Source organism: Mastigoproctus giganteus, chromosome 4, assembly GCF_048544385.1.
Source record: "Mastigoproctus giganteus isolate SK-2022 chromosome 4, ASM4854438v1, whole genome shotgun sequence".
Lineage (NCBI taxonomy): Eukaryota > Metazoa > Arthropoda > Arachnida > Uropygi > Thelyphonidae > Mastigoproctus > Mastigoproctus giganteus.
The window spans coordinates 138,213,801-138,241,637 of NC_143578.1; the positions used below are offsets into that span (position 1 = coordinate 138,213,801).

Consider the following 27,837-nt stretch of genomic DNA (forward strand, 5'->3'; position numbering starts at 1 on the left):
AGATACATTTTATGTATCAAGCTCCAATCCCAACTTGTCAATTTACACTACAATCCTGAGTTCTTATTAGTTTTACTCAAAATGCAGAGTAAACAGCGAATACACAGTTTCAAACTATAAGTGTTTAATTCAGATGTAAAAAAATGCAACTATATCAAGTTCCATATTCTATGCACTTGAGTACATAAAATATTAACAATGCAACAATAACTATAACAATTTCATATACCACAAAAATTCAACAGTTGCTTCAAAATGTCACGATGAAAAAATTTGAGGATTATTCAAATTAAGAATACTTAAAAATAATAAAGTTGTGATAATGCACATGTATGTGCGCACGCGCACACACACACACATGCACGCGCGCAGGTCAGCGTACGGTAATTTTACAAAATTCATGATATCTCAGGATAGAAGTAGCTATCTAAATATACACTGTGTAAGCTTTTACATAAACAAGAGTTAATGCATATAATGATTTACATATCATGCAACTATTAAAATTTGCTTATTGGAATAATTTGTGACATAAAGTTAACAGTTTATGATAAAAACAGTAATTAAAATGATCAACATTTACATTAGCTGCAACTGAAAATAACGCTTGTCTGAAACCATAAAATACTTATCTTACAAAAAAAACAAAAAAAACCCATAAATAAATAAATACAGAGAAATAACATTTCCACTTACATTTTTAAATAAATTTTTCTCTATACTAATATTTGTATTTACAATTCATAAGTAACTTACTCTTATATACCAAATGACTCCCTCCTCTCAACTATACAGAAAGAAATGATTCAATAACTAAATAAATCATTATTTTTGAATAATATACATCTTAATTTTCTACAGACTTTTTGTTTCCTTTAAAATTCAACCCTTTCTCTATCCTGAAACTTGGCCAACTTAGTCAGGAAATAATTATTTTTTTGGATAAAAAAAAAAGATGCTTTTTGATCATGCACCTTCTGTTAGCTGTTATTGGTTTTATGGAGCATAAACATCTTAGTCCAAAGATGTTAATTTAGTCAAAAGTATTAATGGGCTAATTTTCATATTATATAGGCTAAAAAAATCAAGAATAATTAGCGGTGAAGGAAATGCTACTTCCTCTGCCTGAGACTGGCCAAATGCAGTCCAGATTGAAGAGGTTTTTAAGAATTCCTCCAGTGTCACTGAAAGGATTCAAATCCAGACCTCCTCAAACAAGACAAGTGGTGAAACAACTGTACTGTTAGAGGAGACATTCTGAGTTCCATGTAAATAGTTATTGTTTTGCCAGAAGACATCTAATGAATCTGTATTAAATACTACCTATGAATTTAGAATGTAAATTTCATCTTCAGTCATATTATAGACTGATCTAGTATGAATAACTTGCAGGATTAAGATAAATTTTCATATCGTCATGTTTTAAAATGTGTAAAAGGCAATTACTGTTAATGCATAATGAAAAATGGATGTCCGTGTTTTGGAAGGTATACATTAATAAATATACAAACGTTCTACAAGCTAATACATCAATTAAAGTCAGACAGAGATGTGTGACAGAAACAGCAGTTATATCAGTTTTAATACATGTGAGAATATGCCTATATAGTATCTAATTCTTGATTTCACTTAATAGTGTTCTGATTTTTATTAATCAATATTCTTTATTTCAAAGTTAATGTTAAGCTATTTATTATATTTCTACCAAACTATATGCTTTGAACTAAATGTTGCTTCTATTTTTTAAGCCAGAAAAGCATTTCAACATAAATGTTGCATTATATTCAAAATAAGGGCATGCAGGTATCAAAGAGTGAACAGTTACTTAAGGATTGTATAAAAGATATTAATGAAATGTTTTAATATATATAAACATGGGCATCATAACTATCAAATTTTAGAATTTTTTTCTTACTTTAATCATTATCATTTAATTAAAATATATGCAGTTTTGGTGTGAAAATGATCTATTAATAAATCAAAGATTAAGTTATTAAAAATTATTTTAGATGAATATACTGCATTTGTATAATCTATTATAATAATTTATGAACACAGCATTTATGAACATATTCAAATGTCTTTATATTACATTTCTTCTTTTATAAGCTTCTTTTCAATGAAGTATCATACTACTGTACATATGAATAAATGATGTATCACAGTTATCCTTTGGCTACTAATTGAAAACTGTTACTTTGCTATTTTACATGCACTTTTTTTAATGTGATTTTACTATGACAGTCAAACTGGCATAACTCAATGCACCTATATACCATTTGTATTTGACATAATTGTTAATTCACTATTACAATTTAATAATATTGCACAACTTTTGCCAACCTGCCCTCTTTAGATATTCATACAATGCAGTGGAATTTCCACAAAGTGATTTGTCTATATTGCTCCAAGAGTTGCAAGTTTAAGGCCAACTTTAATTGTTTCTGCTTACAAATATACAATAAGAGCATTTGATGTCGGTTTTTATTTTTATTTATTTATTTTTTTATGATGTCTGTGATTTAGAAGGTGCAGGAGACCCTCCTGTCTGACTACTCGCATCAACTGCTTCAGTGGCTTGGACTACTGTGAAGAAACGGTCTGTTGAGGATAAAGCACGTTCAGTATATTAATGTGATCATATTGAATATTATTTAAATAAACACATCTAATCTTATATACAGTAAACTACCAATATTTTTGGAGGATACATTCCTGGAAATCACCACAAATATTAAGACTAAAGCCATATAGAAAAATTAGGGTTTGGTGAACCCTTCTTATGGAAATCAAGGCAAATGTTTATAATTAATAAGAATTAACATATAATGTATGAAATAACCATGTTTACTATTATAAATCACAAATATATATAAAAACTATGAATGCATATTATATGAAGAATAAATTAAAAAAAAAAAAAAACATTTAATTCACCAATGATAATGACAGTAAAAAGATAGAGGAGAGGATAGATTACAGATATGGGACACTCCTGAGATCTTTCTAGGAGGGCGACTTACAAGAGTAAACCCACTACGGCTGTTCATGCTGTTTTTTGTTGCAATTCCCTGTAGGTTTCCCTACAAGGAAACAGGGGCTGTAAGAGCTTCCAGTAGTCTTTTAAATGTTAGACTACGCTCTAATTAAAGAATCCATTTTAAACACCTTGTCAGCCAGAACCTTGGACATATAAAAATTCCTCGCCAGTGCCTTATGCAACAGCTGAGGAGCTTCTGAATTGCATCACTCTCTTTTTCCTGTTGCTTTCACCACACTTTCTTTGAAATATCTTCCTACAGCAAGCATCCAAGTCAATAGTTCAATTCCATCTAGTGATTTCTTTATATATGTTACAGATATTGTACTTTTTACAGAATTATTCACTGATAGAAGGATCACTGTTCATCTGGTTGAGAATTCCCAAATTGGAGGTCCTAATATAACTGAAATGGTGTGATGGGACCCTAATTTGTCAGTCGGATCAAGGTCTCATCTCTGTGGCATAACTATATGGAGACAAGTAAGTATATATGATAGAAATGTAATGTGGGCTTGCAGAAAAACTACTCAAGAATAACTGAAACCATGAATGTTACCCTGTACAAAAAGACAAACCCACAAATAATCAAAACCAAAATATTGAGGTTTACTGCACAAAGAGGTTTTAATTATAATATAACCCTTTATAAGGGTTATATTATAAATAAGAAATAATTCAGGTGCTTGAGAATATAATATTATGACCTTCATAATCTTATTTAGAAATATAACCTTAGAAATCTTAAAATGCCATTTTTAAATATTAGAAAAGCTTTTGTTACACTTTCAAGTACAAGTGTCTCTTGAATAATGAAATTTTCAAGTTAGATAACACACAAATTAGAGAATAAATTTGATATAGAAATAGTGAAGTTGTGAATTTTTAAATATACATAGAATAACACACATGTGGAAACCAGGTATCAAAAAATTTGTTCCAGCTCTATGTGTCGTCTGAAAAATTAAGTTGCCAAGATTAATCTAGCAGCGGTTATGCCCTTAATAGTAACTAAAATGGTCACACAGTAAGCAACAGGTGAACAACTTTCTTTCCGTTTTCAGAATTTTTTTGTGTATTCCCCTGCTTGGAGTATACCAATGCTTCCTTTTTCACCAATGGACTGTAAATTTGCTAAATGTAATTTAATTTTTCTAATGAAAAATCTTGAACATTTAAGAATGTTTTTACACCTGTTGTTTTCAATGAAACAAAACTTTTATTATGCTGGGAAAAAAAACAAACTTTATAAATAATAAAAAAAAAAAAAAAATATATATATATATATATATATATATATATATAAGCATGTAAGAATAGATAAGTCTGATACAGTTTGCATAGATGGAAGTGAAAATTACACAAAATGCCAAGGACTAGAAGGGTAAGGATAGTAGAAAAAGAAGTAATGTAGATTTGAAAAAGGCGAAAGAATGGGCTGAATTGCAAAGCCAAGTTTTGCAATTCAGCCCATAATTTTCTTAATTCATCATAACTTTTAGGATATTAACATTCTTTTTTACCCTTCTAGTCGTTGGCACTTTGTGTAATTTTCATCTCTATCTATGTAAACTTTATCAGACTTATCTAGTCTTACATGCTTATATACTTTTGCATCCTTTACTGCTGCTCTGTGCGTTTTGGTGCATTTGTCATACCTTGCTTATTCATTTTTTATTTTTATTTTTCCATCAACTGTTACATTGACTTTAAATTACATTTAATATCTATCTATCTATATAGATATATATTGCAAGTTAAATTTCAAATTTAAATTAAATTAAAAATAAGTCAGCAGTGTGGTTATCCACCCTGCTGACTTATTTTTAAGCCATGTGAAATTCAAATTAAAAAAAAAAAAAAAACAACAACAACAACTCAGTGTGATACATAAAGAAACAATGAAAGGACTGGGGGTGGGGGGTTATGCCACTGCTTCTAACTGCTACATAGTTAGGTCAGGAAAATTCCCTATTATTATTTACCAGCAATATATAGTTTTTATTTCTAAATGAAATGTTATACTTTTTCAGCAGTTTAACACCCCAAAAACAATTGAGTTCTGTTGTCCTGTGTTTTAGTTTCACTGTGAGTTCTCACAGTGAAATTGAAAAGGAAAAACCATTTATGGTTTTTCCTTTTGCAAATTTCCCTATTGTAACATTAACTTGATGATACTTGGGTGATCCAGTATGACCAACCATATACAATCCGATTAGAAAAATTTATTAAATGGAGATAAGATAAAAACTTTGTTTATATATAAAATGCTTCATTTTCTCTCAGTACCAACATTCCATAAACAATCAACTGCTGCTGCTATATGTGTTGGCAACTTTGTTACTTATGCATTTTTTGTGCATATGTCTTTAAAGATATACATTTAAAATGAAGTTTTTATTATGAAAAAGTTTATTAATTCATAATGCCTTCGATTATGCACAGGTGTATTTAGTTTTACTGTAAGCTATTTACCAATCACACTATGTCATGCTATATATATGCTTTCAAAAAACATTAAAAAAGGCTCATTTAGAGGACTCATTCCTCAGAATTCTCTAAGAATTCTCTTACGAATTTGCTTTTGTAAAGGCGACTACGATGGACTGAGATAGTATTTAAATTCTATACAGTGGGATCAACTGATGATGTTACCAACAGCAAATTCAAAATGGGAAGCATTCAAAGAACTTATCTTGGAAGCTACTAGGCTTTACATACCAACTAAGAAATATTGTTCAAGGTTTAGGCCTAAATGGATGTCAGATGAACTAATGAGGCATATGGCAGAGAAGAAAAATGCATGGGATACATACAAATTAACACGAGATACAGAAGCCTATGATAGATACAAGTTGATCTGTAACCAAGTTACAAAGGAGGTTAGGCAGGCGAAGGCAGATTACGAGAAATCCTTGGCAAGGGATGCGAAGAAAAACAGCAAAGAGTTCTTTACTTATGTAAACTCTAGAAGGAAGGGGATGAATTAGATTGGTCCACTTGATATCGATGGGTCAGCTGTTGATGATCCTGCTCAGGTAGCTAACAAACTAAATGAATATTTTGCATCGACATTCACACATGAGGAGTTATACAGCGAGGGGAATGCCAGAGGTGTATTCAACTCTGGCAGTAAGCTAGAGAATCTTCTAATAACTGAGAGTAAAGTGGAGGAGAAATTGTTGAAGATAAACACAAGAAAGGCACCTGGGGTGGATGGAATCTATCCAGTTATATTAAAGGAGGCAGCAAAGGAAGTAAGCAAAGCCATAATTATGAGAGCTTCCTTGGACTCAGGGGAGGTACCCATGGACTGGAGATGTGCAAATGTGACCCCAATTCACAAAGGAGGATCAAAGGCTGACACAAGTAATTATAGACCTGTGAGTTTAACTTCTGTTCCCGGAAAATTAATGGAGGCACTGGTTAAAGAAGCACTGCAGGATCATCTAGACAAGACTTCAGTTATAGCTCAGACACAGCATGGTTTTGTTAAGGGGAAGTCTTGCCTGACCAATTTGATTGGATACTATGATGCAGTCACAAAAGAACTGGATGCAGGGAATAACTTTGATATTATATACTTGGATCTTAGAAAGGCTTTTGATACTGTTGCACATGGAAGACTGCTGCACAAATTGGAGCAGTGTGGCAATGGAGGCAAATTGCTGCTATGGATAAAGGGGTGGTTGAGGGGGAGAAGACAGAGAGTGGTAATCAATGGACACTGCTCATCGTGGACTAATGTTAATAGTGGAGTCCCTTATTGTTTTCTGTATTTATAAATGATATTGATGATGGTATATCAAGCTTAATGTCCAAGTTTGCAGATGATACGAAGGTTGGCAGGGTTGTCAAGGACACTACTGACACTATGCTGCTGCAACAGGATCTGGAAAGGTTGGGCAGATGGGCTGAGAGGTGGCAAATGAAGTTTAACATTGACAAATGTAAAGTACTACATATGGGAAACAGCAACCCCAGAGCAACGTATCAATTCTGTGTTACTACACTGACAGTGGTAGAGAATGAAAGGGACCTGGGGGTGGTTGTGGAGGCAGATATGAAGTTCTCTGAGCAGTGCAGACGGGCTGCAAGAGTAGCTCATGGTGTATTGTCAATGATATATAAGAATTTTTCTAGCAGGGATAAGGAGGTGATTATTCCCTTGTATAAGGCAATGGTCAGGCCACACCTAGAGTACTGTATACAGGCCTGGAGGCCTCATTTCAAGAAGGATGTAGAGCTGCTGGAACGAGTACAGAGAGGGGCAACAAGATTAGTGAATGGAACAAAGGGGTGCTCTTTCGAAGAAAGGCTTAAGTTTTGCGAATTACAGTGTCTGGAGACTAGGCACCAGCAAGGTGATCTGATAGAGGTGTACAAAGCCTTGAATGGTTTGAGCATGCTCAATGCTGATGGGATTCTTCCTCTTGCTCAGAATAATCACCTGAGAGGGCATAAATTCAAATTGAGGAAAGACAGATGTAGGATAGATATGCGGAAATTTGCCTTTAGCCAGCAGGTGGTTTGTAGGTGGAACAGACTTCCATCCCTTGTCGTGGAAGTTGATAGACTAAATAAGTTTAAGGCTCGGCTGGACAGGTATTTCAAACGAACAGAGGGGTGAAGTGGAAGTGGTTATTTTTTATTTATTTATTTTACTTTAATTTTTTTGGCTGATGCTGCATAAGCTTGCTTTCTTGCATCAAATGCCTCTACTAATGCTAATGCTAATAACTATGAAATTCAAACATCTTTTCTGGAAGAACAATGCTAAATGTGGAAGAATGGTGGTGCAGGTTGCTTTACACCCCAAAGGTTATAATTGAATAACACACAAAACTCACATAAATATTAGGCTTAATATTAAGTTTAATGATATTGTATAGACTCACCTAAGCAAATTCTTTAAACCAAACAATGCAAATACAGTTATTTTCTTATGTTTTAGAGTATTTTTAATGACTGCAGAAAGAAAGAAAAAGAATGGTTAAAATACTGACCGGTTATGCTGATTACTGAAATTCTTCCTTAACTCTAATATATTTAAATAAATAATTATATATGTGAAGGTTAGGGATTTGAGTATCTGCGGAAAGGATTTCTTACCTGAAACATGTTGTGGCAGCACTGTCAGAAGACTAAAGGTCATCCCCAGTTGTAAGCTTATTCCAATCCACAGGAACAGCAACTGCTTACCTTCAGATGCATAAATAATTATTTAAATACAGCAGACTCTCGATTTACCGGGATTGGATTAACCAGGACACTTCAAGACTCCAAATAAAAAAAAAAAAAAAACCAACTAGAAATCATAAAATTCAAGTAATAACTAGAATAGGTATAAACAGATATTTTATAAGTTGTCATTGGGAGATTAATATGCCCATTATCTTGCAACCCCTGCTGTCTTCACACCTCCTGCTCAAAAGAAAAGAAAAGAGAAGGAAGAAAAGAAGAAAAAAAGAGACCAAATGTTTAGTTTGATTTAGTACGTTGCGTCGATTGTTGTGTTCTGTTGCACCGCAAAAAGACAAATTTTGTTTTGTTATTTATGTCAGGGATGTCGAATATTTTTTAAATAGTAAATATATATATATATATTTTGTTGTTTATAAATTGCAAAAATGATGGGTAAACGCAAACAAGTTGCGCTTTCAGTTAAACAAAGACTTGAAATTATTCAAAAGTTTGAAAACGGTGCATCCGTTAAATCTCTAAAGAACCATTATAATGTTGATGACCAAACATACGCGACATTGTAAAAAATAAAGGGAAGCATCGTATTGAACACGCGAGTAGTACATGCTAAGTTTTTTAGTTTTTTTAACTATCGCCATATTTTTTACGTAGGTTGCTGAACACTTTTCGATACAGTAAGTCCCTGACTTATGCAACTACAGATTTAAGTAAATTTGTTTTCACTCAATTTTTTTATTTTTAGGATTGTAAAATTTAAAACAACAAAAAAAAAAAAAAATAATAAGCAATCAATAATGATGATCATGGCATGCACAAATTGCACAAGTGAGATCGGAGTAACAAGCAAAAAAATAGGAAAAAAAGAGAAGATTCTTACAATTATTGAAGGTTTTTTTTTTATATGACTGAAGATTTCAGTGAAGGGGACATACACACTTCACCATAATAACGTAAAAACCCACAGAATTCCAGCTATTGGTATTATTGCAAAAGCAATAAGATCGAGTTTACTACTTGTTTAGAATGAATTGCACTAACATAAACGCCCAATAAAACGGAAAGTGCAAATTGTTTTTAATTGACCTCCAAAAATTTGCTTTAGTAAAATGTGGGCTTGCGCAGGATGATAATATGTAGTGAGTTTTCACCTTAACCCTGTGAAGTTCTTTACAGAAAATTTCATTTTGACCGTTATCATGGTGCCGACTAAGAGAATAAGTGACAGCGATACTAGTACATCTACTAACAAAAGGAAAGCGATCGATTTGGATCAGAAAATTAAACTAATAAGAATGTATGAAAATGGTCACACATTAACAAGTATCACGCTGAATTCAGATTTGTCAATAATGATATAGTAGCAATATGTTACTAGTCATTCCCTAGTTATGTAAAACTTAACAAAGTAAGAAGTCCTGGAACGTATCTCTTATGTATGTCGGGGACTTCTGTATTTTTGGATTAACTGGGAAATTGATTATTTCCCAGGATTTGTTTTTTACGATCTATCCCGGAAAATCGAGAGTCTACTGTACATTACCATTCAGCATTTTAACTATTCTCTTTTTACCTTTTCTCTATAATTTTGAAAAGGGAACTCGAATAAGCTCTGAAATTTAGACAAATAACTATGCTTGCCAATTTTAGTTGAAGAATTTCCTAAGGTGATTCTATATAATTTCAGTACACTAAATATTAAACACACTGTTTACATGAGTTTTGTTTATTATTTTCCTTTTTTTAATATTTAAAATTCAGAAATATTCTCACATTCCTTCACACATTTCGCTGTCAAATTAATATTTACTGAAGAATTGGCCTATGGTGCTGTGCACTTGCTTAAAACTATATTAGCTTTCATACTTTGGCCATAATTTTGATATTAGTGACTCTGATGTGAGTTTCTGCAGATGGTATGGGATGTCAAGCACTCCCACGTGGCTGCAACTTTAGCATTAGCATTAGTTGAGTCATACAATGCAAGAAAGCAAGCTTATACAGAATCAGCCAAAAAAAAAAAAAACACCTTTCCATTTCACCAATCCAGTCACTCCAAATGTTTGTCTGGTTCAGCCTTAAATTTATTTAAGCTATCAACTTCCACAACAACAACAGATGGAAGTCTGTTCCAGCAATCAACTACCCATTGGCTAAAGGCAACTTCTGCACACATCTATTCTACAACTGTCTTTCCCCAATTTCAATCTATGCCCCCCCAGGTTCTTAATCTGAGCAAGCAGAAGAATCCCAACAGCACTGAGCCTGCTCAAACCATTCAAGGCCTTATACACCTCAATCAGATCACCTGGCAGGTGCCTAGTCTCCAAATGATACAATTTGCAGAATTTAATCCTTTCTTTGTAAGAGCACTGCTTTGTTCCCCTCACCAGTCTTGTTGCCATTCTTGTTGCTAGAACGAGCAACTCTATATTGAGTTGCTCATTCTAGCAACTCTATATCCTTCCGAAAATGAGGCCTCCAGTACTCAAGGTGTAACCTGACCATTGCCTTATACAAGGGGATAATCACCTCCTTATCCCTGCTAGCAAAATTCCTATATATCATTGACAAGACTCCATGACCTGTTCTGGAAGACTGTCTGCACTGCTCAGAGAACTTCAGATCTAACTGCACAATTAGCCCCAGGCCTTTTTCATTCTCCACTTCCCTGAGAGAAACGTACCACACAGTTGGTATGTTTCTCTTAGATTACTGATACCCATATGCAATACTTTGCAATTGTCAATGTTAAACTTCTCAGCCTATCTGCCTAACTTTTCTAGATCCTGTTGCAGTAGCATACTGTCTAATTGTCTTTAACAACCCTGCCAACCTTGGTGTCGTCCATAAACTTGGATATTATGCCTGATCTACCTTCATTGATATCATTGATGAATACACAAAGCAACAATGAGCCCAGCACTGAACCCTTGGGACTCCACTAATAACATTAGTCCACGTAGAGCAATGTCCATTTTTTACCACTCTTTGCCACCTTCCACTCAACCATCCCTCTATCCACTGTAGCAACCTGCCCTTAATTTCATACTGCTCCAATTTGCATAATAGTCTTCCATGTGCAACAGTATCAAATTCTTTCCTGAAATCCAAGTATATGATATTGAAATTATTTTTTGCATCCAGTTCCTTTGCGACCACATCGTAGTATCCAATCAAATTGGTCAGGTAAGACTTTAACAAACCCATGCTGTGTCTGAACTATTAATGCAGTCTTGTCTAGATGATCCTGCAACTCTTCTTTAACCAGAGACTCCATTATTTTCCCTCTTAAGTAAAATCTGAAGGTGCTCAATATAAATAAATATTTTTAAAAGCACTATATTCATATACAAGAGATGATGCAAAAGCAAAACAGAGATTATTAAATGTAGAGACTAAATAGTTGTTTTTTGGAAGCACAGCATTCGTGCAGCAACTAAATCAGTCATGGCACAACAGTTCATATGGTACTAGATGTGATCTTTGTAGTGTATTATATCTACATATTCACATGCTGATTTATGTTTATGTTATGGACATCTGTACGGATTTTGTATATATTTGTGGGTGAGAGACACATCCAGTTCCCATTGTAGTTTGAACCCAGACCTCTCCAACTGAATGACAAACTGCAATTCCAGGGAGGAAGAGATTGTATATATAGACGAAGAAAACTGTAAACACGAATATGGTGAATCTGAAATAAATGAAACAAAATAAGTTCATAAAAATAATATTATTCACAAGGCCAAATAATCCAAAGAAGCAAATTTATATACAGGCAACACCCGCAAACCTTGACATAACGTTATTTTTGAGCTTTTTTGCAGGGGGAACCCTATTATGTTGGATGTAATTTTTCAACATTTCCATTCTTTATTGTGCATCCCTGCTGTTGACTCACTAGTCTTATGCAAAAAAATTATTGGGAAATCCCGTGTTAAATTCTGTGCTACTGAACTTGTGCTTGTTTGAGACCACAGAGACATCGCAACTTCGGAGAGTGAAGTTCGTGACTTTTAAGGTTTTTGTAACTTTATTTTGGTTTTAATTTGATCATTTATAAATTTTTCCGCATATTTGTTCTTAAGAACTAAACTTTGTTCTTAAGAACAGTATTGGAATAATTTCTTTGTTGTGATTTAAATTCCAGCTTTCAATTATACCCTAGGAAAATAAAAAAGCTCAAAAGAAACTTCACTTCTCTAGAATCAATGATACAAATTTTGGATCATCTTAAAAAGGGGGAAAAGGTATCATACATTGCAAAAAGTTTAAATTTAAATGAAGCAACAAGCCAGACCATAAAGAAAAATGAACAGAAAATTAGAACTGCTGTTGCTGCAGGATCTTTCATTTCAGCAAATATGATATAATTTCATTTCAGCCTTTTCTATTTTCCCAATTATTGGTGCTCGTCCCCGAGCACCAATCAGATGTTTAATCAGGTGGTTAATTACAGTAATCAGATGTTTAACATTGACAAATGTAGATTACATTGTGTACGTTCAGTTTTTTCTTATTTGTTTAAACATTTTGGTCTTGAGTTCAGAGGTAAATACCTAACACTTATGCTGAATGGAGGTGAAACTAGATAAATACTTAGGACACAAATAGACAAAATTTTTACTTTGATAACCTAACAGCCCAGGGTGTTAAAATACATATCACAGAAAGTTAAAAGTATATAAATAAAGCCTATAAGGCCACTGACCTAGATTCTTACAGTGAATGTATACAAAGCACTTAAATCTAATAATTTAGATATTAAATCTAGCCGAAGTTTTACACACACACACACACACACACCATAAAGAAAAATGAACAGAAAATTAGAACTGCTGTTGCTGCAGGATCTTTCATTTCAGCAAATATGATATAATTTCATTTCAGCCTTTTCTATTTTCCCAATTATTGGTGCTCGTCCCCGAGCACCAATCAGATGTTTAATCAGGTGGTTAATTACAGTACACTGCTGGTTAATTACAGTACACTGCTGCTGCTGCTGCTGCTGCTGCTGCTGCTGCTGCTGCTCTGACTTCAAAAATAAGCTAGTTTATTCAATAGCAAATTATCAAATTATGTACAGCTGTTTCTATTGATATTATTATGAAGGCTTTAAACAAATATTCTGTTGCATTTATAGCATATTTATTATTAAATAATGCATCAAGGTGTCCCAACAAAACTGTCACAGTTTGAAACAACTGTGTCATGCCAACTTAGAAATTAAATAAAGTATGCTTAATCAGGAAAGGGAAAGTAATCAAAAGCAATATTTATCTATTATATTACATAATAAGTCAGTGCAAAAGCATCAGCAGTTGAAGAAAACTGAAGTTTTATTATTAAAAGGCATCATTATGTTATACTTCATATTGTGAAGTGGTGAATGGGTAGGCATCTGGTGGTATAAAACTTGACAATCCAATTGAAAAAATTGATTTCACAATATGAGAGATGCAAAGAGGTGTGTACTTAAAACATAAAAAATTTAAAGCACAAGGCTTCAAACTGTAGATAAATTCAACTAAATATAAGTTAGTGCTAAGGCATCATGTATGTACTGAAGTTGCATTATTAAAAGACATCATTACATTATATCTCATATTATGAAATCCTTCACAATGAGTCATTTATCTTTCAGTTGCTTATTCTTAGTGGCTCTCATCATTCATATGGCCATTTCAGGGTTAGATGGCCCACTTCAGTGAGTTGGTAGGTTCCTGGTAACTAGCCCTTAAACAGCCAGTGGTAGTACCCACTGAGACTAAGTAACAACAGTCTTCTCTATTGGAAAGTGTTACTTATTCAAAGTGTGAAAGATAGGCAACTAGTTATTGTTATTTTGGTTTTTAGGAGCATTAGCAACTAAGGCCATATTGCTCTGGGTATATGCGGTGGTCATTCCCTGACCTTTCCACATCCTCCATATTTGGTGGTCACGGGCTCGATGTTGTTATTTGGTTTTTAGGAGCATTAGCAACTAAGGCCATATTGCTCCGGGGATATGCGGTGGTCATTCCCTGACCTTTCCGCATCCTCCATATTTGGTTGTCACGGGCTTGAACCCCGGTCTAATCAAGAAGCATGTGCTACACACTGCTGCTTCTGCCCACCTGGCTACGGAGGTGCCTCACGGGCTCGAACCCCAGTCTAATCAAGAAGCGTATGCTACACACTGCTGCTCCTGCCCACCTGGCTACGGAGGCACCTAGGCAACTAGTGAAGGATTTCACAATATAATGTAACAATGCATTTTAATATTACAACTTCGGTTGGTTCAACTGCTATAGATATGATGCTTTAACACTAATTTATATGTAGTTGAATTTATGTGTAGTTTGAAGCATTTTGCTGAAAATTTTTTTGTTTTATTTATATTTATTTATATTATATATAAATAGAGGGAATTTCATTTATTTGCTATAAGTGGATAACAAATTAGAGTTTGTTATCCACTTATAGCAAATAAATTTGTTAATTTTAAATAAGTTTATTTGCAAGACAATTTTTTTTTCTTGAATGGCAATGATCACTCATATTTTTTAAAACAGTATGGCTTTTTCAAAGTATGGAGAGATACCTTTTCAGTGCAGTGCCTGGCAAACTAATTAATGACTTTTATATATCTATGTGTGAATTACTTATTATCATTTAAGTTGTAATTATGAACAGCTGAATACCTACAATTTCAGGTAGACAAACTGATTTTTCATGTACTGATTACTGTGGTGTTAAAAATTTTATAATTTATAAAAACACAAAGCAATCCTACAAATTGTCTTCTGTATTTTCAGTGTAATATATTTTTTAAATTATTAAACAGCATTCTAAATCATAATTGAAAAAGGAAAAAAAAAAAACATAATACAACATAATACCTTCAGCACCAATGATGTGTGGGGGATCAGCATCAGGATTGGTTCCAGGTATAAGCCCTACCATCATGCTGTAATCTATATTTTCATCCAACGGAATGAAGGCACCACTCCATCGAGGTATGGGTGTGGTACGTGGAGTTGAACGTGGTGTAGTTACAGGTGAAGTGAACAAAGAGAGACTAGTGGGACTAATAACTCCACTTAAGCCACTTACAGGGCTAATGTTGGGATATGAGAATAACTGCAATACAGGAAAATTTTTAGAATGAAAATTGAGCAGCTAAATGTTTAGGCTACTGTAATAAATTCTATAGAACAAACAAAACTGTATGGCTATTAAATTTAAAAACATAAGTAAAAATATTAAAAGGCATATCTAAAAAAGCTAGCAGCCAGTTATATCAATAAATGAAATAACATCAGTTCCTTAATTATATTCTTAAGCATGCAAGTTCATTGGTTAGTTTGAGATGTTTAGATGTAATGACTGCAAGAGATAGGGTGCACTAGTTCTTATGGAGAAATATGTGGGTGATAAAATATGCATTTTATTTTTATTTTATCTGTATGATATTTGTACATTCAAATTCAAGGGGCTGAATACATGTTGTACAGGCTAATCTCAATAATTACTACAACTGAAGAGAGAGAGAGAGAGAGGAAAAAAAAAAAAAGCAAAAAAGCCCTATCTCAACCACAAAAACTACTGGACTCCACAAATCCTAATTCCCTTAGTTTTGATTTAAAGGATCTATATCTGGTGACAAATTTATACATAGATAGTTCAAAGATTAGTCAGAATTTAGTTTTATATCAACTTTTGGTAATATGTCATAAGTAATTCTTTCCTTTTTTTGAAAGAATTACCTATGGTATTCTATTTCTTATGTAAATTCTTAACTTCTCATTGTTGGTCATATGAATACCATACTTCACTCATGAATCAGGACATGATTGCAAACCGTAATTAACTTTCTAAATCTTTATTGAAAAAAAAAAAAAAAAAAAAAGTCACTGATTTCTTTTTAAATATTCTTCTTTACATAATATATTAAAGCTCTTTTAATAACGACTAAATCTGGAATCCTTCCAGATTTAGTCATTCCTTCCACAACATTTAATGTATCATTTGACACTAAGAGAGAGAGAGAATCTTGTAACTGACAAACATATATGTCTTCGAGCAAAGATCAGTTGTTATTTTGGCCATTACATCACTTTATGTGCCTAGACAGCAATGCATACATTATAAATGGCAAAAATACATCATTATACAACATAGTCAGGAGTCTGTCCTAAAACTCCCAACTCACTCCTGTAATACTTCTTATTTTGGAAAAGGTTCTCTTAATGTTTTCCTTCAAGAACTTAAAACGAAAAGAAAGATCCAGAGTGCCACTTCCAGATACTTAATTTTTAAAACATTTGGGACTTGAAGTGCCCTAATGTACTGTAAAATGATGACAATTATTAAAATGGCCTTTTGATATCCCTGTAGCAGAGTCTGTAGTTGAGATTCATAATTCAGTCAATTCACTTCCATCTATCTCTCTTGAAATTCTTTCCTAGAATCAGCTGTTCCTATTACTAACAGATCACTGCATTAGCCTTAAAGTAAATTTTCTCCAACTTTTTTTTTCCCAAACTGCTTATGCGGTTTGGGGGAAGAAAAAAAAAGGCTAAGGAGGGTAGCTTGTTAACATATCACTTAAGATTTGGTCATACTTGATTGTCACTAAAATTTTTTATTGTAGATATAGCCATTAAAAATCATGTATTAATTGGCGGAACAGTTTGCTATTCTGTCATCTAAGTACTGACTGCCACATTGAGCAGATGAATGCAAATGGTATAAAAATTTCTAGCATGCAGTTTTTAGTAGTCAAATGTATCTCAACCAGAACTGATTTAAGAGCATCCTTGGTTCCTTTGCTTTGAACAAAACAAAACTGGTTTGGTGACTGCAATGAACAAATCATATAGTTCTCCTCACATATACAGAAACTGCATATGTGTGGAGAAGCCATTTATATATTTCTCCTAGAATAGGTAACAGAGTGACAGACTGATAAAACCATGAGTCCATGGTTTTATCAGCCTTATTACACTATTTCAGAAGCACTTTCAAAATATACATCAAGAATAACAGTTCTGGAATGATTTTCTCTTGGAATAGAAATATGGTAATAACAATGGCAACAATATGGGATGAAACTGGTCAGTTCACAACAATGTTCACATGCATCCTGCAGGTGACAAAGCTCTCCAGAATATTGAGAGATTCAATGGCTTATCACAAAAATATTCCCCATATGAGAATATCAGAATCTCGACATCTTTCTGTGCCCATTATCAGCCCTGTGTTAGGCATTACAACATAGCAAAATGAGATTATGCACATTATTTCTATTCTTCTTTTCTTTGGTTGGATTATGTTTAAAATCTTCCAATCCTAATGTTTGTTTGTTTAGATTGTGTCAGTGAAATTATCTTGTAAGGATGAAATATGTTAGCACATTTATTGGAAAATCTTGGTTTTTAAATAAGTGTTAATGTTAAAAGTGTAAAAGTGCTATTCAAGATAAGAACATAGCATATTGCAAATGACTTATATCCAAATCTCCAGATTCATTTTATAGCTACTCTAAAGATTACAACAGCTCATTAAAAATTAACTTCATTTTATTCCTGAGTAGAAAACAAGGTTCTTGCTCAAATGGTAGCTGAGTTTTCTGATAACTAGCTAAAGCTACTGGCTGCAATTTATGACCATTCATATTTTCAGCTCTGTTACAATCTCATGATTCTGTTGCATTCTAACCTAAAGACAAAGTCATATTAGCATCCTACTTTTCCTCTAACTTTTGCATTAATGATCATAGTAAATCATCTCCAACAAAACCAAGCATATTCCACTCAATGCTTCCTATGTTGTCGGTCGCGAGGCCATCAGAATAATTCTGAAATATCTTGATACTAAGAAGTTTTCATTTTCTGTACATTTTTTAATTGAGAGAAGGGGGGGGGAGAAAGTATTTGGAAATGATTTTATTTTAAATTTCCATCAGATTACAGGTGGTAGATGACTTTCATCAACCGGTGAAATACCATCACTTTGCTTATTGGAGGCTTGAAGTGGTGAAACTCATGTTTAGTCTCTAGAGCAAAGTTTCCGGCATTCCCCTCCCCTCATACTTCTCCTTCAACCCATGCACGGTACTAAATACTATAGGTTTTGATACCTTTCGTGTTTGGGGTTTTCATAAAAAAAATTAAAAAAAGATAGAACTCTGCTAAATATCTGACAACTATTCAGTCCTTTGGTGGTTTAAATGCTTGGTAGAATACATTATCATGAGTAATTTTCTGCTAAAATTTGAGTAATAATATCATTAGCATTATCTGAGGCATACGATGCAAGAATGCAAGCTTATATAACATCAGCCAAAAAAAAAAAAATAAATAAATAAAAAAAACCCTTCCCATTTCACCCATCTGGTCACTCCAAATGTCTGTCTAGTTCAGCCTTAAATTTATTTAAGCTATCAACAGACGGAAGTCTGTTCCAGTAATCAACTAACTTGCAGGCTAAAGGCAAACTTCCGCACATCTATTCTACAACTGTTGTTCCTCAATTTGAATCTATGCCTCCTCAGGTTCTTAATCTGAGCAAACAGAAGTATCCCATCAGCATGAGGCTGCTCAAACCATTCAAGGCCTTATACACCTCAATCAGATCACCTTGCACATGCCTAGGTGATCTGATTGCAGCATCTAGTATCCAGATGCTGCAACTTGCAGAACTTAAATCTCTCTTGGTAAGAGCACCCCTTTGTTCCTCTCACCAATCTTGTTGCCCTTCTCTGTACATGCTCTAGCAACTCTGCATCCTTCCTAAAATGAGACCTCCAGACCTGTACACAGTACTCAAGGTGTGGCCTGACCATTGCCCAATACAAGGGGATAATCACCTCCTTGCCTCTGCTAGAAAAATTCCTATATATCATTGACAAAACTTCATGACCTGCTCTGGCAGCCTGTCTGCACTGTCAGAGAACTTCATAGCTGACTGCACAATTACCCTCAAGTCTTTCTCATTCTCCACCACCCTGAATGCAGTACCAAACAGTTGGTATGTTTCTCTTGGGCTACTGCTACCCATATGGAGTACTTTGCATTTGTCAATGTTAAACTTTAATTGCTACTTCCCCATATGAGAAGCCCATCTTCTCAGCCTATCTGCCTAACTTTTCTACCTCCTTTTGCAGTAGCATACTGTCATTAACAACCCTGCCAACCTTTGTATCATCTGCAAAATTGGACATTAAGCCTGATATACCTTCACCGATATCATTGATAAATACACAAAACAACAATGGGCCCAGCACCGAACCCTAGGGAACTCCACTAATAACATTAGTCCATGTAGAGCAGTGTCCATTTATTACCACTCTCTGCCATCTCCCACTCAACCATCCCTTTATCCATTGCAGCAACTTGCCCTTAATGCCATACCGCTCCAATTCGTAAAGCAGTCTTCCATGTGCAATAGTATCAAAAGCTTTCCTGAAATCCAAGTATATGATATCAAAATTATTTTTTGCATCCAGTTACTTCATGACCACATTGTAGTATCCAATCAAACTGGTCAGACAAGATTTCCCCTTAACAAACCTAGTTATGAGTAGTAAAAATATTTGTTATATTCAATTACCCATATAATTTCATTAAAGAGTTCAGGATACAGAATAGTTTTGGGCTAAAACATCAGGTTACGTAGGGAGTTAACTAGAGTACAAGTTAGTGCAGTTGCATCATTTCTGTAAGTAGCCAACTACTTTAGTAGTTATAAATTGCTATCATTAAGTATATCTCATATAGTGAATACTTTCACGAGTTAATATGATATTGCACTACCTCAAATAAGTAATATTTCACCATAGGAGAAGATTATTGTTACTTATTTTCAGCAGATACCATCACCCAAACGGCGCCGTTTTGGAGCTTATTGGCTCCTCATCAGTGGTACACCCTGGTGTTTCAATGACGAACCCAGTTGAGAAGTATAAATAACTCCACAATATGAGAGATGCCTGATGGTGTGGAGTAATTTAGATTACAGAATAGTTTAGGGACTTAACTAGCATACAAGTTAGTGCAATTGCATCATTTCTGTACGTAGCCAACTACTTTAGTAGTTAGCTACTTATTCAAGGTAGTGCAATATCATTATTTATTTATTTGAGGTAGTGCAATATCATGGTAACTCATGAAGGTATTCCACAATATGAGATATACTTAATGATGCCAATTAATAACTACTAACTACAGTACCTACTCTCAGAAGAAAAGCTAACACATGTTAATTTGTTAGTTAGATTGGACAATAAAAAAAAAATGACAAAAGCATATATCCAAGTGCTAGATAAAATAATCTTCACCTGATACAGTCTTCTACTGGCATAAGTGATTATTGAATTAATGACAATAAAGCCATCTACTGAACAATTAAGTAAAGTAACTATGATTATAAAAAACTTATGAGTAGAGAAAAATGACATCATTTTGTAGGAAAATCGAATATAGCTACAATAGTTGAGCAAATATTTGCATTGAAAATAAAACCAAAACATTCTGAAATGTACGTTTCACATATAACAAAATGCTAAATCAATTTTCAGCCATTGTATTTACTCATACTGCATGCAGATGAATTGTTTTAATGTAAGAATCAAATCTCCACACATCAAAGGACTATTTAATTTCTTTAATAATGACGCACCACATATCATCTCCCATCCAATTTATTAATTCCAAATATCTTTGAAATCTGATGAGAAATGAAATAGATAAAAGCATTGGCCAAGTGTCATAAACCACATGAACCTGTATTTCTGAATGGAAAACATTGTTCTTCTCCCTCTTATAAAAGCATTAATTTTTATCTTCCCAAACTATTAGGAAACAAGAGAGAGGGAAGGTTTTATTCTCTTTCTTTTCTTATTTCCTCCTCGGTCTTTCAATTATTCACATCTCATCTGAAATAATGCAATGGAATTTTTTTTTTTTTTTTTTTATGAAAACCCCAAACACGAGAGGTATTAGAACCTACAGTACTTGGTAATGTGTTGGGGTGGAGGTTGAGAAGATGAAAGAATATATTTGTTGACATTAGACGAACTTCTGTAAACTGCAATTTTCAGGAAATACGTACGAAGGAAGGTTGTTCCAAAAAACAGCAGATGAATGAATAAATGAGGAAGATGAAAAGTTGGTTCTGTGAGTTTGAAGTTGGACAGTAAATGGATGTTGGTGGCACGTGTTCGGACTGTTTTGAAAGGGACAGCGGGAATAATAGAAGCCAATTCAGAAGAACAGTGCCCAAGGAAGTATCTGTAGAAAAGGCATGCAGCAGAAACAGTATGTCTATGAGACAGCGAGTGGAGAGACTCTGTTAGAAAGGAGTCTAGCAGGCAGAGAGAGGTTTTGGGGGCACTGCCCCAGATGTGTGAACAATATTCCTAATTCTAATGCTAATCATAAGGGACGAATCATATTGGTCCACTGGATATTGATAGTTCAAATGTTGATGATCCTGCTCAGGTGGCTAACAGACCAAACGAGTATTTTGCATCTACATTCCCACATAAGGAGTTATTCAGGAAGGGGATTTCCAGAGGTGAAGTAAATTCTGGCAGTGAGCTAGATGATTTTGTAATAACTGAGAGGAAAGTGGAGGAGATATTGTTGAAGATAAATATAAGAAAGGCACTTGGGGTGTGAATGGAATCTATCCAGTTATATTAAAGGAGACAGCAAAGTAAATAAGCAGACCCTTAGCCATAATTATGACAGCTTCCTTAGACTCGTGGGAGGTACCCATGGACTGAATATGTGCAAATGTGACCCCAATCCACAAAGAAGGATCAAAGGGAGACAGGTAATTACGGACCTGTTAGTTTAACTTCTGTTCCAGGGAAATTAATGGAGGCACTGGTTAAAGAAGCATTGCAGGATCACCTAGACAAGACTTCAGTTATAGCTCAGACACAGCATGCGTTTGTTAAGGGAAAGTCTTGTCTGACCAATTTTATTGGATACTATGATGTAGTCATAAAGGAACTGGATGCAAAGAATAATTTTGATTTCATATATTTGGATCTTAGAAAGGCCTTTCATACTGTTGCACATGGAAGACTGCTGCACAAATTGGAGCAGCGTGGCACTGGAGGCAAATTGCTGCTATGGATAAAGGGATGGTTGAGTGGGAGAAGACAGAGAGTGGTAATCAATGGACACTGCTCTTCATGGACTAATGTTATTAGTGGAGTCCCCCAGGGTTCAGTGTTGGGTCCATTGTTGTTTTCTGTATTCATTAATGATATTGATGATGGTATATCAGGCTTAATGTACAAGTTTGCAGACGATAAGGTCGGTAGGGTTGTTAATGACACTAATGATAGTATGATGCTGCAACATGTTCTAGAAAAGTTGAATAGATAGGTTGAGAGGTGGCAACTAAAGTTTAACATTGACGAATATAAATTACTGCATATGGGAATAAGTAAACCCAGAGTAACGTATCAACTGTGTGGTACTACACTGATAGAGGTAGAGAGTGAAAAGGACCTGGGGGTAATTGCGTAGGCAGATATGAAGTTTTCTAAGCAACTGAGACTGTTTGCAAGAGTAGCCCATGTTGTCTTCTCAATGATATACAGAATTATTATCCCCTTGTATAAGGCAATGGTCAGGCCACACCTTGAGTACTGTACACAGGTCTGGAGGCCTCATTTTAAGAAGGATGTAGAACGAGTACGGAGAAGGGAAACAAGTTTAAAGAATGGAACAAACGGTTCCTCTTACAAAGAAAGGCTTAAGTTTTGCAAATTATAGTGTCTGGAGACTAGGCACCTGTGAGGTGATCTGATTGAAGTGTATAAAGCCTTCAATGGTTTGAGCATACTCAAGTCTGATGGAATTCTTCCTTTTGCCCAGAATAATCGCCTGAGAGGGCATAAATTTAAATTGAGGAAAGAAAGTTGTAGGACAGATGTGCCGATGCTTGCCTTTAGAAGGGGTGGTTGATTGCTGGAACAAACTTCCATCTATCGTTGTAGAAGTTGACAGCTTAAACAAATTCAAGGCAGAACTAGACAAACATTTGTAGCGGGCGGATGAGTGAAATGACAAGGTGGGGATGTGTTCTTTTTTTTTTTTTGGCTGATGCTATATAAGTTTGCTTTCTTGCATCATGTGCCCTTGCTAATGCTAAAGAGTAATCAGTTTGATTGGATACTATGATGTGGTCACAAAGGAACTGGATGCAAAAAATAATTTTGATATCATATAAATTTCATGAATTTCAAGAAAGCTTTTGATATTGTTGCACATGGAAGACTCCTGAACAAATTGGAGCAGTACAGCATTAAGGGCAAGTTGCTGCAATAAGCGATGATTGAGTGGGAGACAGCAGAGAGTGGTAATAAATGGACACTGCTCTATGTGCACTAATGTTATTAGTGGATTTCCCCAGGGATTGGTGCTGGGCCCATTGTTGTTTTGTGTATTTATTAATGATATTGATGATGGTATATGAGGCTTAATGAGCAAGTTTGCAGATGATACAAAGGTTGGCAGGGTTGTTAATGATAGTAAAGACAGTATGCTAGTGCAACAGGATCTAGAAAAGTTAGGTAGATGGACTGAGAAGTGGCAACTGAAGTTAACTATTGACAAATGCAAAGTAAGAAAGGTTTCTCTTGGGTTACTGCATATGGGCAGCAGTAACCCAATAGAAACGTACCAACTGTGTGGTACTACACTCAGGGAGGTGGATAATGAAAAAGACTTGGGGGTAATTGTGCAGTCAGATATGAAGGTCTCTGAGCAGTGCAGATGGGCTGCCAGAGCAGGTCATGGAGTTTTGTCAATGATATATAGGAATTTTACTAGCAGAGACAAGGAAGTGATTATACCTTTGCATAAGGTAATGGTCAGGCCACACCTTGAGTACTGCATGCAGGTCTGGAGGCCTCATTTTAGGACGGACGTAGAATTGCTAGAACGAGCATAGAGAAGGGCAACAAGATTGGTGAGAGGAACAAAGGGGTTCTCTTAAAAGAAGAGGCTTAAATTATGTCAGTTGCAGCATCTGGAGAATAGGCACTTGCGAGGCAATCTGACTGAGGTGTACAAAGCCTTGAATGATTTGAGCAGGCTCAATGCTGATGGAATAATTCCAATTGCTGAGATTAAGAACATCAGGGGGCATAGATTCAAATTGAGGAAAGACAGTTATAGAATAGATGTGCAGAAGTTGCCTTTAGCCAATGGGTAGTTGATTGCTGGAAGTTGATAGCTGAAATAAATTTAAGGCTGAACTAGACAAACATCTGGAGTGCCTGGATGGGTGAAATGGTAATGGATTTTTTTCTTTTTTTGGCTGATGCTCTATAAGCTTGCTTTCTTGCATCATATGCCTCAACTAATGGTAATGCTAATTATGAGAGCATCTTTGGTTCAAAGATGGGCACATCTATCCTACAACTGTCTTTCCTCAATTCGAATTCATGCCCCCTCAAATGCGTAATCTGAACAAGAGGAACAATACCATAAGCATCACGCTTTCTCAAACCATTCAAGGTCTTATACACCACATTCAGATCACCTCGAAGGTGCCTAGTCTCCAGATGCTACAATTTGTAAAATTTAAGCCTTTTCTTGATAAGAGCAACCCTTTGTTCCTCTCACCAATCTCGTTGCCCTTTTCTGTACTCATTCTAGCAACTCTAGATATTTCCCAAAATGACACGTCCAGACCTGTATGCAGTACTAAAGGTGTAGCCTGACCATTATCTTATACAAAGGGATAATCACCTCCTTATACCTGTCAGCAAAATTCCTGTATATTACTAAGAAGACCCCATGATTTGCTCTGGTAGCCTGTCTGTACTGCCAAAAAAACTTCATATCTGATTGCACAATTAACCCCAGGTCTTTTTCATTCTTCACTACCCTGAGTGTAGTACCACATAGTTGGTACATTACTCAGGTGTAACTGCTACGCATGTGTAGTACTGTGCATTTGTCAATGTTAAGCTTTATTTGCAACCTCTGAGTCCATCCACCCAACTTTTCTAGATCCTGTTGCAGTAGCTTACTGTCAACAACAACCCTGCCAGCCTTTGTGTCATCTACAAACTTAGAAATTAAGCTTTATATATCTTGACCAATATCATTGATAGATACAGAAAACAACAATGGTCCCAACACTAAACCCTGCAGGACTCCACTAACAACATTCGTTCATGAAGAGCAGTGCCCATTGATTGCCTCTCTGTTTTTTTTCCCAATCAACTATCCTTTTATCAATAGCAAAAACTTTCCCTTAATGCCATACTGCTCCAATTTGTACAGCAGCCTTTTTTGTGCAACAGTATCAAAAAGCATTCCTGAAATCCAAATGTATGATATCAAAATTATTTTCTACATACAGTTCTTTTGTGACAGATTAGTAGTAATATCCAATCAAATTGGTCACTACCAATCAAATTGGTGCACTACCTTAGACTTCCCTTTAACAAAGCCATGCAGTGTTTGAACTATAAATGCAGTCTTGACTGTATTTATAGTTAAAACACTCAGTGACTCCATTACTTTCCCATATCAGATGCTAAACTTATTAATCGTGTCATCCTTTGATCCTTTGTGAATTGGGGACACATTTGCACTTCTCCAGTCTGTGGGGACATCCACTGAATCCGAGGATGCTCTCATTATCACAGCTAAGGGTTTGCTTATCTCCTTTGCTGCCTCTTTTAATATAACTGGATAGACCCCATCCACCACAGGTGCCTTTCTTATGTTTAACTTCAACTATTTCTCCTCCATATTTTAGCATTAAGTCAGCTCATACACCAACGATAAGAATAAGTGTTTACTGTAACTAAAATATTTACAAATTAAAATAAAATAAATATTTACAAAAATTGCTATTATATTAAATTAAATTATATACGTGTGAAAAACATTAAAACTGTGATAAAATCCTTGAGATAAAATACACTAAAATAAACCAGATTAAAAGCGATAAAAACGATAAAAATCTCTGGAGCTTTCGGAAGCATCGGCTTCCTTCCTCAGCAGTAACAAAACTTCCTGCAGCACGTCCATATATAACAGGCTCACGGTACTTATACATGTGGTGCAGTCGGCACATGGTCTGAACTGGAAGCAGAAATAGCTTGGGAACGTGTTAAGTAAAACCGTTCATCCGTACTTAGGATGATAGTTTCAAACAGAGGATGCATACACATACCTCTGTCCCTATTCATAATATTGTGGTAGGATGAACAGATTCGTAGACTCTCGAGCCATTTACGGTTCCAGAACCCATGCACTCGATCCACAATAACCGCATCCTCTGGGGAGATTTGATGCTGCTTCTCCCAAAAATGTTCGGCCACAGCAGACTTATTGTAATCAGCGGTTTTTATAGCATTTGCATGCTCCCCCAGACGATCCTTGAGCCGTTGTTTTGTCTTGCACACATAATATTCCCCACAATCCGGGCATTTTATCCTGTATACTACTCCACTACTCGGGTCCTTTGCTATTGGGTCTTTTACCTGAGACAACACTGTGTGCAACCTCTGCCCGGGAAGCTGCACACAGCGTGTTTTATAACCCCGCAAAACTCTAGCAAGATGCTCAGAAACGCCCGATAGTAAGGAATGTATGCGGTAGCCACAGAAACAAACGGTTCCTGACGGTTAGACTCTATTCCTCTACTAAACCTGTCTATGATCCTCTGGGGGTATCCGCATTTTCTAAGGTCTGCTGTGACTCGTCTAATTTCACATTCTTTGTCCTCAGAGGTAGTGCAGTGTGACCCTGCTCTATCTAGTAGAACTTTCACTACACTATTCTTATGCTGCCCAGCTTGTGCTGAACTATAATGGGTGTATTGGCCTCTGCACATAGGTTTTTTAAACACAGAAGTTTTGAGCCTAGGGTCTATCCTAGAGACCAGTACATCCAAGAAAGGAAGGGTACCTCCTGTCTCCACCTCTGAGGTAAATTGTATAAATTGGGAGAAGCTATTAAGCCAATGGAGTGCATCATCCTCTCTCCCCTTCTGGACCACGGTGAAGGTATCATCAACACACCTTTTCCATTTCTTTATGGGAAAATGACATCCACTAAAAACCCTGTCCTCTAACTCCTCCATGGACAGACTGGCCACGATGGCGCTAATAGGAGATCCCATGGCTGTACCGTGAACCTGTTTGTATATAACACCTTGGTACACCATAGTGGTGTTGGCTAGCAAAGTTCCACACCAGAACAAATATCCTCTACATTTAAAAGTGATCTATTACCCAAAGAGACATCATTACTCAAGATTTTCTAACACAATATATTCCATGTTTAATTGGAATGCATGTGAATAGTGACACCACATCAAAAGAAATCATGTTTTGCGGCGTCATAAAACACGCTGTGTGAAGCTTCCCGGGCGGAGGTTGCACACAGTTTTGTCTCAGGTAAAAGACCCAATAGCAAAGGACCTGAGTAGTGGAGTAGTATAAAATGGGATAAAATGCTGGATAAAATAAAATGCAGGATAAAATGCCCGGATTGTGGGGAATGTTATGTGGGCAAGACAAAACGACGGCTCAAGGATCGTCTGGGGAGCATGCAAAC

General features: G+C 35.3%; 1 protein-coding gene across 3 annotated transcripts in view; it reads right to left on the reverse strand.

The window, feature by feature from the left end:
• Positions 1–2,498: 2,498 nt before the first annotated feature.
• Positions 2,499–27,837, reverse strand: part of LOC150087090 (nuclear factor 1 A-type-like) — a 384,875-nt gene continuing 359,536 nt past the window's right edge. For all 3 annotated transcript variants that reach the window (XM_090371811.1, XM_090371808.1, XM_090371809.1), the window contains 2 exons: positions 15,130–15,370; positions 2,499–2,601 (listed from right to left, as the gene is read on the reverse strand). In XM_090371811.1, coding sequence (XP_090227937.1) covers positions 2,507–2,601; positions 15,130–15,370 — 336 coding nt within the window. In that variant the 3' untranslated portion in view covers positions 2,499–2,506. The remainder of the gene's footprint in view (positions 2,602–15,129; positions 15,371–27,837) is intronic.